General features: G+C 40.6%; 1 protein-coding gene across 1 annotated transcript in view; it reads left to right on the top strand.

Moving 5' to 3' along the window:
- Positions 1-1,582: 1,582 nt before the first annotated feature.
- anln (anillin, actin binding protein) overlaps positions 1,583-20,150 on the top strand; it is a 65,637-nt gene continuing 47,069 nt past the window's right edge. Inside the window, exons 1-3 of the mRNA XM_072283539.1 lie at positions 1,583-1,745; positions 10,809-10,956; positions 13,655-13,966. Coding sequence (XP_072139640.1) covers positions 1,728-1,745; positions 10,809-10,956; positions 13,655-13,966 — 478 coding nt within the window. The 5' untranslated portion in view covers positions 1,583-1,727. The remainder of the gene's footprint in view (positions 1,746-10,808; positions 10,957-13,654; positions 13,967-20,150) is intronic.

The raw sequence follows: 20,150 nt of genomic DNA, 5'->3' as shown, positions 1-20,150 counted from the left end.
ATAAAGAAGGCAAGACAGCAGCTATATTTAATTAGGAATTTGAAGAGATTTGGCATGTCAACAAATGCACTCAAAAACTTCTATAGATGTACCATGGAGAGCATTCTGACAGGCTACATCACTGTCTGGTATGGAGGGGCTACTGCACAGGACTGAAAGAAGCTGCAGAAAGTTGTAAACCTAGTCAGCTCCATCTTGGGTACTAGCCAAGAAAGTACCCAGGATATCTTCAAGGAGCGGTGTTTCAGAAAGACAACATCCATTATTTAGGACCTTCAGCACCCAGGGAATACCCTTTTCTCATTGTTACCATCAGGTAGGAGGTACAGAAGCCTGAAGGCGCACACTCAGCAATTCAGGAACAGCTTATTCCACTCTGCCATCCAATTCCTAAGTGGACATTGAATCCTTGGGCGCTATCTCACTTTTGTTAATATACAGTATTTTCTTTGCACATTTTTAATCTATTCAATATATGTATACTGTAACTGATTTGTCTGTTTGTTTATTTATTTATTTTATTAGATTACGTATTGCATTGAGCTGCTGCTGCTAAGTTAACAAATTTCATGTCACATGCCAGTGATAATAAACCTGATTCTGATGCCTCTGCACATTTTGTTTTTCCACTCAATCTAGTCGTATCAGTAAACTTAAGGTTCACTATATTCAGTCCCCTCTTCCAAATTGTTAAGGGTCGAGCACCAGCTCAAGAATGAGTGCCAACCAGAAAACAATACACATTTATCTCAACTCTCTGCCTTCTGTTGGTTAACCAATCCTCTATCTTTGCTAATATATTATCTCCAATTCATGGATCCTTATCTTTATGGATGTCTTATATGCAATAAATTTATCAAATGCCTTCCAAGCATATAACATCCATCCATTTCCCTCTATCCATATTGCTCATTATATTCTCAGAGATATTGTGCAAAGTTCTGCGGTACACATTTAAGAAAGATTGTAGAGGCCTTTGGAAAGGTGCAAAGGAAATTTATTAAAAGAAAGTTAGATTTGTGAAGTTAAGGTTGTTTTTGGAAAAAGTTGCAAGGAGATCTGACAGAGGGATTTCAAATTACTCGAGTTCAGATAAACTGTTCCAAGAGGATTATATAATGAATTGAGACTGAAAACTAACAAAAGAGAAAATTACTTTAAGCAGCAAGGGGGTTAGATTTTTAGATGTTTTTTCCAGTTTGCAATGGATTCAATGATGTGATCAGGAGAATACGTTTCCTGAAAGAATCTGCCTAGCTGAGGGGAGTGGGGAGCGCTTCATTTTTCATTTACAAATCCTACTCGGATTCGACAAGCTTCCTGCCCTATTGCGACTATTCAGCAAAAACCAAACCCACAAACTCCCGACAGTTTTCCCATTTATAGCTTTATCCGTCAACAGCAGCCCCTCGTTGTCATGAGCCGTGAACCGTCCACAAACTCACCATTGTGAACGAGGATAGTCGCCGCCTTGTGATTGGCTGCTTCACGTGTCCATCAAAACGCAGGCCTTGCCCGCTCACCGCTTTCAATTGGTCCGCAGGTGTTTGTCCGTCACTCGGCGCTCGCGCAGGCTATTGCTTCCCATCGTCCTTCAGTCTCACGGTTGGCGGCGCCCAATTTCAAATTTTGAACTGCCGGAGCGGATCAGCGCGAGGAGAGCGGAAGAGCCGGAGCGACTGAGCGATCGGCAGCAGAGGGTCGGGTTGTCGCGTCACGCAGGCACTATGGATCCGTTTACCGAGGTAGGTGAGACCTGTCCGCCCGCAACTCCCTGAGGCATGAGCTCGGGCGAAGTGGAGGGGCAGTCACCCCATAGCACCGCATCTAGTCATCACTCGGTCGGGCACACCTCTTTGTCGGTCAGGATTGCACCGGCGATTCCCCCGAATCATGAACTAACTTATTCTTCTGGTCCTGCCGTGTAATGGATTCATGGGGCAACTCGATCCCTCCACCCCCCCCATTCTGCAAGAGCCCCAATCTCAATTTAGTAACGCCATTAAATATTGCCCCATTAAAATAATCCAGCACTAGATTCGCTTTATTCTGCATAATGAATTTCACTGGCCCAAATCCAGGGTATAGGTTCTCTTATTCATGCATAATCAGTTCTCCCTAAAGTAAGGATCAAATATCCCGAATAAGGTAGTTATTAAACAGACTTCCAGATCAATAATATATCAGTCATCGGAGAATGCATTGGAGCCCTGAGTGAAATAGCCTATGGGCAATGTCATATTAAATGCGGAGTATTATTCGGTAGCATTTAATACCGTGGATGTCCAGAATAATAGGAAGTACTTTTTTTGCCGCAGGAACCCTTTTATTCAGACTTGCAAAACGGCAGCTGATAATCTCTTGGGAGCATAGGGAGGGTTGTCCAACTTCTGTTAACTGAAATGACAGCTACGTAGTTTTGGGCGTGTACCCACCATGAGGGCTGAATGCAAATGTCATTTGCTTTTTGTCCCTGTAGACTGGAAGACTTGACAATATCTAGCCCTTATTTTGCACACCATTCAGATTTTGAACATTTACTTTTGTTTCTTGCATGTTGCTCAGTTTTTGTTTTATAATACTTCCATTAAGCTTGAGTTTCCATTAATAATAATTTTCATATGATGTGCTACCAGCATTTGATTTTTGACCACTTCAGTGTCATTTTATGACATATTAAGAGAGTATTGGATCACTGCAGGTTCTCCTAAGGGCAATCCCCTTTATTTCCCTCCCTAGAGTATTATTTTCTCTTGCACATGCCCATCAACTCTTTTTTTTTGCCATTAGCCTGTTAAAAATTTGGAATTGTGTTAAACTGATGTGATCACAGAGAATGTGCAAACTCCAGTGACAGTAGCCAAAGTTGGGATCAAACTTGGAATGTGAAGCAGCAACATTAACAGCTGGCATTCATTAGGGAATAAATGATCTGCAGCTTTTCCCCCAAATAAGATTATTATGAGAATTTCAATCCCTCATGCTTTGCTCTTGTAATTAGGAAGTATTGGGGCTGATCTTTCATAATAGATCGTATGTATCTGGGTGGGGGAAGAGATACAAATTTTGACTGAGCTAATGAACAGCAGACAGTACAGTGAGTCAGTAGCTAAAATAAGATTGAGTCATGTTTCCATACATGGACAAAAGCACAATTGGTTGGTTTTAAATTGAAATTTCAGTTATGTCTTGTGTTTGTTCATAAGGTACTTATGGGGTTTGTTCGAGTAGGAAATACCACTAATGGGATACTATTGCATACACTAGCTCACTGATTCTCTCATAGAAATGCAGAGCTGCTATTTTCCAAACAGTTTGAATTTGTGTTTCGTTCTGTGAAGTTAGTTAGGTGCGTGGTATCCATAACAATGAAGGTTTGGAAAAGATGGTACCTATTTTCACGTTTGAGGTTATACTGGCTATGGTAATCCATGATGCACAAATGAAATGGAAAAGCTTCACCAATTCTTTTAGTGCTTTTACTTGCAAGATTGCTTATAGAAACATAGAAAACCTACAGCACAATACAGGCCCTTCGGCCCACAAGGCTGTGCTAAACATGTCTTACGGTAGAAATTACCTAGGGTTACCTCTATTATCCTAAGCTCCATGTACCTATTCAGGAGTCTCTTAAAAGATCCTATCATATCCGCCTCCAGCACCATCGCCAGTAGCCCATTCCATGCACTCACCACTCTCTGCGTTTTAAAAAAAAAACTTACCCCTGTCATCTCCTCTGTACCTACCTCCAAGCACCTAAAAGTGTGCCCTCTCATGCTAGCCATTTCAGCCCGGGGAAAAAGCCTCACACTATCCACATGATCAATGCCTCTCATCATCTTATACACCTCTATCAGGTCATCTCTCATCCTCCGTTGCTTCAAGGAGAAAAGACCAAATTCACTCAACCTATTCTCATAAGGCATGCTCCCCAATCCAGGCAACATCCTCTGCACCCTTTCTATGGTTTCCACATCCTTCCTGTAGTGAGGCGACCAGAACTGAGCACAGTATTCCAAGTGGGGTCTGACCAGGGTCCTATATAGCTGCAACATTACCTCTCTGCTCCTAAACTCAGTCCCGCAATTGATGAAGGCCAATGCACCATATGCTTTCTTAATCACAGAGTCAACCTACGCAGCAGCTTTGAGTGTCCTATGGACTCAGACCCCAAGATCCCTCTGATCCTCCACACTGCCAAGAGTCTTACCATTAATACTATATTCTGCCATCATACTTGACCTACCAAAATGAACCACCGCACACTTATCTGGGTTGAACTCCATCTGCCACTTCTCAGCCCAGTTTTGCATCCTATCAATGTGCTGCTGTAACCTCTGACAGCCCTCCACATAGTTAATGTGTGTTTTTTTTCTTGGCCATTTGCACTTGCAGTTATATTGACATCCTAATGATTGATGACTTCTTACTCTGTAATTGTTGGATTTGTTTTGAAGGGATTTCTTTTATTACTGGTCACAGGGGATTCTTTTGAGATTCTAAATTTTCCATCTTGATTCCTATTGTTATTGTACTGCATATACAAAGAGAATAAAGAGAAAGTGAAATCAGCAGTTCATTTTTAAAATTAAGGAAGTTAATTTTAAACAGTTCAAAATTAAGAAAGCTCAGTTAGTTTAAAGTTAAATTTGAGTTACTTATGAACATTGATTTCTTATCATTTTCTATGAGTCAGTACGAATGTTCCCAAGAAAAATAATAATTAAGTTTTAACCTGTTAATTTGCAACTTAATATTTCCACCACACATGCCTAGGTCTTATAGCTCCAAATGCTTTCTACAGGCATAAGCCAATCTAGAAGTAAACACAAAATAAGTCAAAGCAACACTCACAACACGCTGGAGGAACTCAGCAGGTCCTGACGAAGGGTTCCGGCCTGAAACGTCGACCAACCTTTTGCACGAATGCGCTCGACCTGCTGAGTTCCTCCAGCGTGTTGTGAGTGAACCAATCTAGAAGGATGGCATGGATTGGCATAATGTATTAAAGTGAATAAAATATAGATTCTGAGAATAAGATTTTTTTTTTAAATTGCCCATTTCTTGTTCAGATGGAGCCCTAACTCTGAAAGCAGTGGAGACTGAAGTGACAGTGTTTGGTCACAGTCTATTTCTTATAAAATCAGAAAACTAGATGCTGAAATAGAAAGTGCTACATAACGTATACAGTACAACATATCATATCGATTGTCTGGAAAGAGAAAGAGATAACACTTCAAGATAGGAACACTTCATCAGAACTAGGAAAGAGAACCTAAGAGAAGGTGGACAAGAATTAGCAGAACAAATTAAATATCTCTGATTAGGTGAGACCATATTCCCTTTGCTTTATGCAACCTGGTCTGTATTAATTAGTTCTATTATTTTTATTCAAAATTTAATAACATTTAAAACTGTAATACTGACTGTTGGGTGCACTTCATTTAACAGTCTAACTTGGAAGGGTATATTCTCACTTTCCTTTTTGAGTTCCAACTTCTTTTGATTTATAGAATAAGCAATAAATAATTTGATTTAAGATATTTTTCCATTCCTCAGTGATTCTTTTAATGAAATGTCAGTGGTTTGTGCCTCTTGACTAATGTATATGGTGGCTCTGAGAGATTGGAAAATGTTTCAAGCTTATTGTATCACCCAATGTCTTTGAAACTTTGGTTCAGTATGCTGTTTGCTCCAATAGAATTTGAATTTCTAGTCACATGCTGAACTGTATTCTTGAATGAGATCCAGCTGCTTCAACCAAAATATTCTGGTGTAGTGCAGTCTAACAAATCTGGAATGTGATTCAACGTGGTGAAATGCTGTAAATGCAGCTGATTACAAGCAAACCTGATGAATCATTGGAAAATGGCATATGCCAAATTGTGATGTTATATAAAGGTCGAAATTGAAGTTTTCTTTTTCTTTTTTTAAGGAAATACTTGTGTGTATTTGGGGTAGTTGAAGTTTGATCATAAATATTAGATTTAATAGTAACCAGCCTTATAAGAATTAAAGAGGAATTTCTTTTGATGATGAGTGTGGAAAATATGGAACTCCTGACCACAGGGTCTGATTGTACTTACCTAATTCCCCAGTACAAAGAACTTGTTGATAGAATGAAGTGGAATGTATACACTGGTGTGTACTTTTTTTCCATTGTTGTAGAGCCATATAGCCCAAATACAGGTCCTTGTCTTCACTAATTCCTTTTCCCAGAGCTTCTACTTCCTACCCAAGATCTACAAATCTGACTGTTTGGGTAGGCCCATTATCTCTGCCTGCTCCTGCTCCACTGAACTCATGACCTCATACCTTGACTCCATTCTATCCCCTTGGTTCAGTATCTTCCCAATTACCTCTGCGGCACTTCTCATGCTCTTGACCTCCTCACTAACTTTCAATTCTTTGGCCCTTACCATTTTCGTCAATGGATGTCCAGTCCTCCTACACTTTTATCCCCCATCAAGAAGGCCTTAAAACTCTCCCCTTCTTTCTCAATAAAAGAACCAACCAATTCCTTCCACCACCACCAGCCTCCGTCTGGCAGAACTGGTCCTCACCCTCAACAGATGACTGCATTGGTGTTGCTTTATGCACCCATACTGAGCTCATAATTTCAATAATTTTCTTCCATCTTTCATCCTGCCCTTAAATTCTCTTGGCCCATTTCTGACACCTCCATCCCATTTCTCCATCTCTGGAAACAAATGCACAGAATGTCATTGTAGTCTGGGTGGAAGACTTATGTATTAAGCTTCTGGTATGAATTGGTAGTATTATCACCAAATAAGCTGGCCACATTCTGATTGGATGTGCTGCGGATGGCGAGAGAATAAAGACAATGAATAAAGTTACTTGATTTCCTTGTCACTTCAACCAGCTGAAAATGCACCTGTCTGTACCTATGGATTGGAAGATCATTCCATGTTTCCTGTTGAAATATTGTGGTGTTTTCTCACTGCGACCACCCCATATTATGTACCACACCCATCATGTCATATCAGTTAGATTCAGAAACTAAAAATATGAAAAGCTGTGTGGAATAAGTAGCAAACACGAGGAAATCTGCAGATGCTGGAAATTCAAGCAACACACACAAAATGCTGGTGGAGCGCAGCAGGCCAGGTAGCATCTATAGGAAGAAGTACAGTCGACGTTTCGGGCCGAGACCCTTCGTCAGGACTAACTGAAAGAAGAGATAGTAAGAGATTTGAGAGGGGGAGGGGGAGATCCAAAATGAGAGGAGAAGACAGGAGGGGGAGGGATGAAGCTAAGAGCTGGAAAGTTGATTGGCAAAAGGGATACAAAGCTGGAGGAGGGGGAGGATCATGGGTTGGGAGGCTTGGGGAGAAAGAAAGGGGGAAGGGAGCACCAGAGGAAGATGGAGAGCAGGCAAGGAGTCATTGTGAGAGGGACAGAGAGAGAGAGAAAAATAAACAAACAAACAAACAAATAAATAAATAAGGGATGGGTAAGAAGGGGAGGAGGGGCATTAACAGAAGTTAGAGAAATCAGTGTTCATGCCATCAGGTTGGAGGCTATCCAAGTGGAATATAAGGTGTTGTTCCTCCAACCTGAGTGTGGCTTCATCTTGACAGTACAGGAAGCCATGGATTGACAGATCAGAATGGGAATGGGATGTGGAATTAAAATATGTGGCCACTGGGAGATCCTGTTTTCTCTGGCAGACAGAGCATAGGTGTTCAGCGAAATAGTATCCCAGTCTGCATCGGGTCTCACCAATATATAGAAGGCTGCACCAGGAGCACCGGACACAGTATATCACCCCAGCCGACTCACAGGTGAAGTGTCGTCTCACCTGGAAGGACTGTTTGGGGCCCTGAACGGTGGTGAGGGAGGAAGTGTAAGGGCAGGTGTAGCACTTGTTCTGCTTACAAGGTTAAGTGCCGGGAGGGAGATCGGTGGGGAGGGATTGGGGGGGACAAATGGACAAGGGAGTCGCGTAGGGAGTGATCCCTGTGGAAAGCAGAAAGATGAGGAGGAGGGAAAGATGTGCTTAGTGGTGGGATCTCATTGGCGGTGGCGGAAGTTCCGGAGAAACATATGTTGGAGCTGGAGGCTGGTGGGGTGGTAGGTGAGGACAAGGGGATCCCTATTCCTAGTGGGGTGGCGGGAGGATGGGGTGAGAGCAGATGTGCGTGAAATGGGAGAAATGTGTTTGAGAGCAGAATTGATGGTGGAGGTGAGACCCAACGCAGACTGGGAGACCGTTTTGCTGAGCACCTACGCTCTGTCTGCCAGAGAAAGCATGATCTCCCAGTGGCCACACATTTTGATTCCACATCCCATTCCCATTCTGATATGTCAATCCATGGCCTCCTGTACCGTCAAGATGAAGCCACACTCAGGTTGGAGGAACCACACCTTATATTCCGTCTGGGTAACCTCCAACCTGATGGCGTGAACATTGACTTCTCTAACTTCCGTTAATGCCCCTTCTTACCCCATCCCTTATTTATTTATATTTTTATCTCTCCCCCCTCCCCCCTCCCCCCTCCCCTCTCCCCCCCTCCCCCCCTCTCACAGTAACTCCTTGCCTGCTCTCCATCTTCCTCTGGTGCTCCCCTCCCCCTTTCTTTCTCCCCAAGCCTCCCATCCCATGATCCCCTCCCTTCTCCAGCTCAGTATCCCTTTTGCCAATCAACTTTCCAGCTTTTAGCTTCATCCCTCTGCCTCCTGTCTCCTCCTATCATTTCAGATCTCCCCCTCCCCCTCCCACTCCCACTCTCTTACTATCTCTTCTTTCAGTTAGTCCTGACGAAGGGTGTGGGTCTGAAACATCGACTGTACTTCTTCCTATAGATGCTGCCTGGCCTGGTGCATTCCACCAGCATTTTGTGTGTGTTGCTGGAATAAGTAGCAGCAGTATTGTATGTCTTCTCATTCTCTAGTTTAGCAGAATACTTTGTCATCGTCATAATCCTAAATTGATGAATACGAAGACCACACCAAAAGCAATAAATACAGGCTTTGGTCAATAACAATGTTCCTGTCTGCCCCCAAATCCACCAACCTGCAGTGCAATTTCAGCGCATGATTAAACAGTAGGGTGCCAAACAATAAAAGCAGTTTGTCAGGAATTTACTGTTTGGCCTTTTCCATGTTTTAAGTTTTGTAGAATCATGTAATTCCTGACCCCAAGAGATTGCCTAAGTACAAAACATGATCAGATCAAAGACTTAATTCTGACACACCCAGTCATGAATAGTTATGGATAATTAGGCAGCTAACTGGAAAGAGAAGCTATGAACAATCAAAATGATAGCAGGCTTACTGTCCTTTCATCCTTCCCAATGTCCTAGTTGGCTGTACTCTAATGATCTCTTATTATCATCCTTTTAGTTTGTTGTGTTCTTGAACCAGTTGGTATGTGAACAACTACAGAAGAAAATAAGCATTTGGAAACCAATATACCATGACGATCTTTTATATCACTTTTCACCTAGCCTTGAACTATAATCTGTGAAGGTGAATTACCAGAAAGAAAGTGGATTGATGGAGGTCATTGTATGCTTCTTTAGGCTATCCTCTTGAAACAATTGTTTTGTACCTTAAACAGTGGTTTCAAACTGGTTTGGGGAAAATTTCTGAATAAGCAGAAGATACTGGAGGCATCATTTTCTGTATGCTAAACATGTTGAACAGACAAAGTAGAAATTAGTTGAGAAAAATAAGAATATCATATTTGATTCACTAGTGTTTCATCACCATTTTCTTCTACCTTATTTATTTTATTAGTTTTAGCATACAAGAAAAATAACAAATTTACACATTTTAACTCAGCACCTTAATTTGCTAATGACTGCACTGCTAGCTTCAAACCACTTTTCTGCCAGTAACTCACCTACATACAGCAACTTGTCATCATTCTTAACAAGGTAAATGCCACTACAGAAAATCATATTGTTTCATCTGGAGAAGGATTTTAATTACATCCATAAAGCTGAAATCTAGTTGTTAATACATTAATATACAACAACAAATCTTACCTATCTTGCAGAGAAAACAACAAATGTGCTGTTGATTGGCACTCAGGAAATGTTCTGGACTTTACTCCTTGTACCACACCCTTAATACTGTGGTTTTTTTTGACTCTTAACTGTAGGGTGCTGCTAAATGTAAGATGAATGCTCTGAATGTACATGCATTATGAGCTAATTGTCATCATATTTTGTAATAATTCGGGTCTACAGCAGTGAACAAATGAGCAAGAATGTTTGGATTTGCATTTATACATTCTACTTCATTTTTTTTTACACAGCTTTCCTCCTAAAGAGAGAATTCTGTTGTGATTTTTCTCACACTGCTTTTCACAAGACCAAAAGATTAAAAAATGGTTTAACAATCTTTTCTAAACTTTTGTTAGAAATGTACTAATCTACTGAAAGCCTTACTCTGCAATATTGATTAATATATCAGAAGTATTTATGATGACTACAGAAACACCAAACCTCATTTAAATCCATGATTGTGCATTATATGTAATATTAGAAATCTACACATGACTTTTTTCAGGATACACTATTTCTAATCAAGCTGAGCTAAAATATGGGCTGATTCCTCATATAACTACTGTTATAGATGTCATTCCTGATGTACGAAGAATGTTTCTGTACTCAGCTTGTCTTTTAAAAATAAAATAAAAGCTTATTGTTTTATTGAATGAAGTAATGTGATTTGCTTATTGTTTTAACTGAATGAAGTAATGCAATTTGCTTAATGTTTGTATAATGTGATCTGATTTTGAGGCTGTGGACAATACACTGAATTGTTACCTATTCTAGAAATTACTTGAACGAACTCGAGCTCGACGAGAGAATCTGCAGAGGAAAATGGCTGAGAGGCCATCAAAAGCCGTTCGGCAAATTGTGAAAAGATCTAGGGACCCTTTGTCTGAGGCTAACAACCAACCATCGGAAGTTTCTGAGGAAGGTAAGAGCTTTGTTGCTGTGTACTTGATTCTGAGGAAGGATATCCTGAAGTCTTTATATGAATTGTAACAGAGATCCTTTGTTTTGAAGAAGTAATACACTACATCTACTCAATTTACAGTTTACAGGGAAGTTTTACCATTTACTAGTTATTTGAAGCCTTAACCATGAAAAGTGAAGGTGCTCCCTTCTGTAATGTGTATTTACAGTTGACTAAAATGGTTTTAATGGTTCAAATTCATCTTGTGTTATGATTTTCCAGCTCATTCACAGGGTACTAAATTTATGTGATGTGTTCTCAATGTGATGAACTTCTAGCTGAGCAGGGGAACTGGGTATAATATGGGTTAAAACAATGGGTTAAAAGGTCCAACTGTTTGGATGGAGTTTTTGCTTTCTATCATTCAAAAGCAGTTCAATTCTTCAGATATTGATTGAATCATGCAAAATATCTGAATATTTGAAGTTGTAATCATCTCTCCCTCTCCCCACCCCCCAAAACTTGGCATTTTGTGCTTATGTAGTCTCTATCATTGGTTCAAGATTTGTTTCATCTGATTATTGCTTGAATCATTAGATTAGGTTATGAGTACACACAGTCCTCTTTTATTGTCATTTAGTAATGTATGCATTAAGAAATAATACAATATTCCTCTGGTGTGATATCACAGAAACACAGGATGACTGAACAACTAACAAAAACCACATAATTATAACATATAGTTACAACAGTGCATCAATACCATAACGATGAAGAACAGGCCGTGAGCACAGTCAAAAAGTTCAAAGTCTCTCGAAAGTCCCACATCCCACGCAGACGGGAGAAGGAAAAAAACTCTCCCTGCCATGCCCGACCACAGTCCGACTCTGAGTCGTCCGAAAACTTCGAGCTCCGATCAGCCCTCTAGCACCGGTACCGAGCACCATCTCTGCCGAACGCTTCGACCCCAGCCTCGGTCGCCAGCAGCAGGCAAAGCCGGGGATTTTGGGGCCTTCCCTCCGGAAACTCTCGATCGCACAGTAGCAGCGGTAGCGAACCGGGCATTTCAGAAATTTCTCCAGATGTTCCTCTGTGCCTTCTCACGTCTGTCTCCATCAAATCAGAATTGTGTATGACATCCTACTTACAAATACAATATCATTTCACCGGAGAGCTGCGTGTGCTGCGTCGCACCGCCATCTTCTCCTCCTGCCTCATGTAGATTTAGAAATATGTACCTCATTCAGTGTCTTGAGGGACTGTTATAATTCTGAGGCATGTACTTCAACAAATAAATTAAACATGACTGTCTAAATTAAACCAGAGGGAAACAGTTAAAGCTGAAGTTGTGGGGATTCAAGGAAAAATCCTTGGTTATAGGATTGGGTGGCAGGAATCATGAGAATGGAAGAAAATCTGGATGGGGAACTGGTGTTAGGCCACAGCTTCTACTTTATAATTAATGGCATGGAATCAGAAACCAAGTCAACCCAATATAGATTGGTCTTTATTCTCCTAAGTGTGTCTTTGAGTTAAACATAATATCCTATTGTATGCCTCTTGATAGCTGTATTTTTCTAGTTGAACTGTTCCTTTTGAGCTCAGAGCAGACTAACTGAATGGAATATTCATAATGTACCTTAAAAAATCTAAACAATGATGTACTGTGATGACACGTAGGTGAAAGTCCCTTTACTCCCGGTGCTTAACCAGCTTTTTTTCTTAATAGGGTTAATATGATTCACTCGTGTATTGCTTGTTATGATAAATTACAAATATGAAGAACATGAAAGTCTTTTTCCTTCAGAACAACAGATTCTGTGGCAAAATTGTATAGATATTTAAAGCAAAGTGAAGGCAAGAAAGAAAAATAAAACACTGGTTTTGGTTACTTAGTGTTTTTTTCTTATTGGGGTGTGCATGCCACTGGCAAATATTGCATTTACTGTATTATAAAGCCAGATAGGTTTTCCCAAGAGCAAAGGACAGTAAAATAAGGAATTCATCACCTTTTCTGTTTTTTTTTGATAGAGCTACTTGTAATATTTCCGATTTTTAGATTGTAGGATAAGGAGAAAATTGTTAAACAAGAGATGGAAGCAGGATAGATTACTTTGGTTGCCTCCATGTGCTGCTTGATCTTGGTTTTTTTTTGCAATTTCTTGTGTAAGTAAGTAATTATATAGACATGTTAACACAAATAACTAATTTCTGTGATACTATTTTATGAATATCTTATTGACTGTTAAAGCCTTTGGTGGTCATGACAAATGAAGAATATGCCAAAAGTATTTCTGTGGGGAAAATAAATCCATGATTTTACGTAAAATAACATACTTTGAGTGATGTAACTCAAATTGTTGCCACTAGTTACTGCTGTTGCATTAAGATATGTAATTACTTTTGCCATCAAGATGGATGCAGTATTATTTGAGTGTAAGATTAATAATAGTGGGTAATATCCACACAAATATGGGGATTATTGATCAGAGGCACTTGAATGGACTTTGGGAGAGATGAGATGTGAACGCAATTAAAAGACGAACCTCTAATTATTAAAGAAATCATAATGTAAACACACTAAATTATAATTTATACATGATTTTCAAGTTGTACTTTTATATATTTTGTCTCCATAGGCAAATAGTCTCCATAATTTATGGCATATTCTATCTTCGACAAAATTTTGCGTATTTAATTGATTTTTTTTTATATTCAGCAAAAACATCAACCAATCCTTCTCCATCTAAAAAACGTTGTTCAGATAAAATGGAAACCCCAATCCAAGACATAGAAAATGAAGAACCAAACACTCCCATAACTGAATTCGTTGCACAGACTCCACCCGCCATCAATCCTGTTGCACAATCTCCATCTCTGATTGCTTCTGTTGCTCAATCTTCAAGTCAACCGAGGCAATTAATTAACGAACAGGAAGAACAGAAGGTGAAACAAGATGCACTCCCAGTTACATCCCTGAAGAATCGGATGCAAAAGCTAGCACAGCAGTTGCGTACATGGGATTCTGAAGGTATAGTTCGATTCTGTTAGACGATGACTATCAATTTCAATGTGGCTTGTTTCTTGCTTTCTCTTTTAAAATAATGCTTCATTCAGATATTCAGAATTGTAATATTGGATTTGGGTCTTTCCCAAGACTACTTGCATTTGTAAAGTACACAGATGGTACTTTAAATCATCCCAAGATGCCTTACTGAGCAGTTTTAAAAGAGAAAAATGAAAATAAGATTGAACCCAAGACATGATAGGACAACTGACCAAGCTTGGTCAAATCAAGTTTCAAGGAATGTCAAAAATGAGGACAAATATGTAGAAATGTCTAAGGATGCACTTCCAGAATGTAGAGTATTAGCAGCTGGAAGGTATGGTCACGCGTCATAGGACAAAGAAAATCTGTCTTGGGCAAAAGGCATGAATTTGAGGTTTATGTGGCAAGCAGCAAAATAAATCTAAAATGAAAATAAGTAGCTTTGAATTTTTATCTTAGAAGTTAAGAAAATGTTATTCAAGTTAAGTTGTCTAACAGTGAAACAGTGAGAATTACCTAATTTTCCCAAAATCTTGTATCCAGGAAGGAATATATGCATACAGTTCTTGATTTGTCCCGGTCAAAGGAAAGAAGAACTTTGACATTTGTAATCATTGAGTGTCTTTTAGTCACATGATGTTGCTCAGAGGATGGTACATCACATTGTAGGTTTATAAATGGGTCAGAAGTAATCTTGAGACATGATTTGCCAAATGCTTGTGGAACGCTTTTGGAAATGGCTCACTGCAACATGTCAGGGGCACCATAGAACTGAGCTGTTAGTGCTGCTCCTTCACAGCTTCTGGAACGTAGGTTCAATCCTGACTTTGGTGTTGTCTGCTCATTCTTTGCGTGACAATGTTGATTTTCTCTCTCATCCCAAAAGTATGCCTATAGGTTAATTATCTTCTATAGCTACTACGTTACTCGTTAGAATAGGCTAATGTCAAAAGAAATCAAAGGGGAAATAATGGACACAATGAAAAAGGTTTCAGGGATAGAGGGATTAATAAGGAAAAGGTGAACAGGACTGGTTGGATTGCTAACCAGAAGGTGGCATGTACCTGTTGTATCACTTTAAGTACAATGCACCGGGAGATTTGTCCCTTGCTTCCAAATACGTGCATCATAATTGCCATATAATTTCTCAGCCCTGAAAAATTGGGTGGTATAGTAGTGTAGTGGTTAACACAGTGTTTACGATACCAAAGACCGGGTTCAATTCTTGCTGCTGCCTGAAGGGAGTTTGTATGTTCTCCCCATGACCTCATGGGTGCTCTGGCTTCCTCCTACAGTCTAAAGACCTACCGGTTGGTAGGCTAATTGGTCATTGTAAAGTGTCCTGTGATTAGGCTAGGCAACATGCCTTGAAGGGCCTATTTCGTGCTGTATCTCAATAAGTAAATAAATAGAATTTATTTCTATTTGTGACAGACTTCTTTTCAATAATGAAATTTCATCGGTCTTAGTTTTTTTTAACATCTTGCTTCTATAATAGATTTTGTAAGTGAATGAGTTTAAAAAAAACTTGCTTATTTGTTTTTATGAAATTTCAATATAACTGCTCAGTCTAGTTAATGACATTACTAATGAATGCCAGGGATCCCTTTAGTGCTGTCGCTAAGATGGAAATAGCACTGAATGGGGCGGGGGGGAGGGAAGTAGTGGGGGAGTGCATTCTAGATTAGAAAAGAAGTACAGTTCCTCCCAGGGTTACAAGCATCCAACTCAAGCTGGTATTACAAAATCTCTTCTTTAACAAGTAATAGTAGAACATGTCAACCACCAGAGGGCTCTGCACCCTAGTGCTAATATAATATCTTTGCGTGCCTTAAGTATCTTTTAACGTACTAACTAATACAAGGGTGGGCATGGTAGTGTAGTGGTTAACACAATGCTTTACAGTACCAGCGACTTGGTTTCAATTGCCACCATTGCCTGTAAGGAGTTTGTGCATGACCACGTGCGTTTCCTCTGGGTGCTCTGGTTTCTTGCCGCAGTCCAAAGATGTACCGGTTGGTAGGTTAATTGGTCATTGTAAGTTGTCCCGTGACTAGGCTAGGATTAAATCGGGGGATTGCTGGGCAGCATAGCTCGAAGGGCTGGAAGGGAGGGTTTATTCTGCACTGTATTTCAATAAATAAATATTACTTGTGATAGTTCAGGATGCAGATGAGCTGCAGTACTATTCTTTGGAATAGTATTTAAGGCAAATTATAAAAATACTTCACATGGACTGCACTCGCTCCCACCGCACTCAACGGTAGTATAGTAAGGTCAAAGGTATTGGGGTAGAGCTACAATGGACAATAGTGCCACTTCTATCATCGATCATATTTTCTGTCTCATCATTATACCTCAGTGGGAGAATCATTACAGAGAAAAAAATTGTGCTGCTCATCCTTGCAGGAACAAAAAAAAATCACTTGCCTGGTAAAAGGGGGAGACTTGACAATTTAATGGAGGGTTCTAAAGATCAAGGTATGATGATAAAAGGAACAACCATTGCTCTTGAGAAGGGAGAAGAGCAAAGGCATGCAAAGTTAAAATGGTGAGGATTTTCCTATCTCCAGATAATTCATATTTGTCTGAGGATTGAACTTCTGACAATGTGGTGAAAATGCAGCTGTTAGGGTGTGACATAACACTGATATTGCAAGAATTTGTGTATAACTGAAGGCAATCATCTCATTATTCAATATGAAAATTGTTAGTAACCTTCTTGTGGCCTTTTAATATTGCCAATATAACATCTTAGAGTGACTTGAATATACTAGCTTTTAATCTGCCAGCTAATATAGCTTGTAATAGGATTGAGATGAACAGCAGTAAAATACTTTGGAATGTATTTGAGATGAGTTAAAAAGATACTTTACCCCTCCCCCCATGTTTAACTGCTCTATAAGGTCAAATGCCTTTGGGGAGTATTTCAAAGGACTGCAGAGAAGTCTTTGATATATTAGACACAAAGGGGTGAAATGAATAAAATACCCTTAAGAGGGTATTGTGCCAGGGGACAATGTTGGAAGATGAGGCTGACGGTTATGAATTCAATGCACTGAAGCTGCAGCACAGCTCTTCATTAGAGCTCAGTGAGCATTTAATTCATTCTTAAGTATGATGTTACTAATAAAATCAGCATCTCTAGTAATTGAAGATTGTCCTAAGCTGCCTTGTTGAATCACTGCAAGATTACTTAGTGAGGAGTACCAGAATTTTGACCAATTCACTGTGAGAAATGGCAATACCTGTCCATATTGCAATATGGTTCTTATAATAATCACACTGGATTGTGGGAGAGGAAATGTTTAAAAAATGTATACTGTATAAAGACTACAATCAACATATTTTTCAGTAACTGTGTGTTAAGCTAGGTTGTAAAGCGAGGCATTATTGAACTTTCAGCACATCTTGTATTTTCCATGATTTGAAATAACAGAGGCATCACTACTCTAAAAAAAATCATACTGTTATAAATCTTAGCATCCGTAGTGAAATTAAGGGCAACCCTACCAAAAGAAAACTAGCTATATTCAGTATTAAAAGGAAGCTGATGCCTTTTTAAAAACATGGATATTTAATACCTTACATACTTAAGGTAATAGAGTCTTTTCCCCAGGGCTGGAATGGCTAGCACTGTCATGGTCCGGTCCGTGATGTCCGCATTCCAGTTCACGGTCCGGTCCGTGGGCTCAGGACTCCGGGTCTTCCAGCTGTCCATTGTTTGAGTTAATCATTGGCACCTGATTCCCATCTTTGGGCTTGCAATATAAGTAGCCTTGGGATTGAGCGTGGGCTGCTGGTTTGTCTTGTCAGTTCCCCTTGGAGCAACCTGCCGATGAAACCATTTGTGATCTCTAGGCCTGGTTGGACGACAACTGCTTCATGGAACCTTGTTGCCACTTGTAGGAGTAGTCTTTCCAGTATGGATTTGGCTGTTTCCTGGGCCAGCTGAGTGGCTGCCAGCCACTCCGAGCTATTTAGGGATCTGGCTGTTTCTGTAGCCAGCTGAGGTTGCTGGCTCAACTGAGACTTGGAGCTACCCCGGAGCAGAGATGGAACTGTCTGTTGTTCTTTGGTGTTTGTCTCTTCTTGTCCTCTCCTCCGTGGGGTAAGTCAGGCCATCTTGCCGTTGCCCCGCGGGGGTCATGTCTTGTCTTGTCCTCGCCTCTGTGGGGTAAGCCAGGCCGTTTTGCTGTTGCCCTGCAGGGGGAGGACCTGTCTTGTCTTGTCCTTGCCTCTGTTGGGTAAGTCTGGCCGTTCTGCCGTTACCTGATGGAGAGACCTGTCCCACCTTGGTGTGGAGATGAAGTTGAGTCCCGGCTTGTCGTAGGATAAGTCCCGGCTCAATGTCTATGTTCTGTCCTGTCTCATGTTTGTGTTGTGTTAAAGATGAGTCCTGGCTTGTCAAAGGATAAGTCCCAGCTCTATGTTGATGTTCAGTTTCCAGTCTGTCTCTCAGCTCCGGTCTCCGAGTTATCAGCCTCTGCATTTTGAAGACAAGCTCCAAGAACCCTAGCCTTGACCATTCTGCAGCCAAGCTCCAAGAACCCAAGCCTCGAGGATCCCAAGCCAAGCTCCAAGAACCCAAGCCTTGAGGATCCCAAGCCAAGCTCCAAGATCCCAGGCCTCGAGGATCCCAAGCCAAGCTCCAAGAACCCAAGCCTCGAGGGTCCGTAACCAAGCTCAAGACCCAAGACCCCAAGCCTCGAGGATCCCAAGCCAAGCTCAAGACCCAAGACCCCAGCCTCAAGCCATGTCATGTCCTTGCCTGGTTCTGGGGTCCGAGCCCGAGGCAAGACCCAGGTTCTGGGTCCTTGTCCAGTCTCGGGCTCGGAGTCCAAGCCTTGTCTCCTAGTCCATGGTTCCTAACCCTGGTCCTGCTTTCCCTAGCCCAACTCTGCGTTCTTGTCCCTGCTCCTTGGCAGAATCCTGTCACGTCCCTACTCTAGTCAAGTCCTGTTCCTTGTACTTCAGTGTCTGTGTCTCGCATTTGGGTCCGTTCCCAGCACCCCTTGTGACAAGCACGAGAAGGCATAGTTTTAAGGTGCTTGGAAGTAGGGACAGAGGAGATGTCAGGGGTAAGTTTTTTACGCAGAGAGTGGTGAGTGCGTGGAATGGGCTGCCGGCGGCAGTGATGGAGGTGGAAATGAAAGGGTCTTTTAAGATGGTTACATGGAGCCTAGAAAAATAGAGGGCTATGGGTAAAGCCTAGGTAGTTCTAAGGTAGGGACATGTTCAGCACAGCTTTGTGGGCCGAAGGGCCTGTATTGTGCTTATGTTTTCTATGTTTCTATGTATACTTGAGCCTTTGTTCTTTTGTTTTGAAGTAATGGAAAATAAGAGTTTGGATGAACTGTAAAATCTAAGATACAAACTAATATTAGGATTTTTATCTTGCATTTCTTTGACATAGAAAGAAGTGATTTCACCCATTCAGTCTGTCACTTCTCAGAATAATTCCATCAATCCTATTCACTTTTAAACCTCCTATTTTCTACAACTTTTTCTCTCGCGCACAACCTGTGATTCTCTCTCTACAGTAGTGGTTATTTACTGTAACCAATTTAACATAACAACTAGCATGCCTTTGGGATTTGGGACAGAACTTGAGCAAACATTGTGGTAATAAGGTGAATGTGCAAATTCCATACAGACAATACTAAAGTTTAGAATTTAATCCAGGTCTTTGAAGCCATGAGGCAGCTGTGCTGTCTGTAACTCCACGTAGCTGACTGTTAACAAGAAAAGATTTGGGATTAAGTGCCTTATATATTTTTGTCTTGTCTTTGTTCAACATGCTGTTTGTTTCATGACATGCAGGGGGTGCACTGAATTGACGTAATTCATTTGTATCATTGTAGTCCATGCCATTTGAGGAAGGTCTTATTTTTTGTTTAGGTAATGAATAAGTTTTGAGAACACTGATGCAGCAAACAAATTAAAGGAGTGCTCAAGTTGAATCCTTTGGTATTCCTCAGTTTATTAGTTGCAGAATTCAGCTTTTTCATGGGATTGATATGGAGGGCACCAATATATTAGATAATGAAATAGGCTTTTAGGATGTAGATTATATAATTTGAATGCAATTTTTGTCTCAATATGTTGAGAAATGTATCATTTTATTAGTGTGTGAAGTAATTAATAAAGTGTGTTTTGCTGACAG

The sequence above is a fragment of the Mobula birostris genome, chromosome 19 (genome assembly GCF_030028105.1).
Source record: "Mobula birostris isolate sMobBir1 chromosome 19, sMobBir1.hap1, whole genome shotgun sequence".
Lineage (NCBI taxonomy): Eukaryota > Metazoa > Chordata > Chondrichthyes > Myliobatiformes > Myliobatidae > Mobula > Mobula birostris.
The sequence above is the reverse complement of the archived record's forward strand: the minus strand, read 5'-3'. Positions and strand labels throughout refer to the sequence as shown.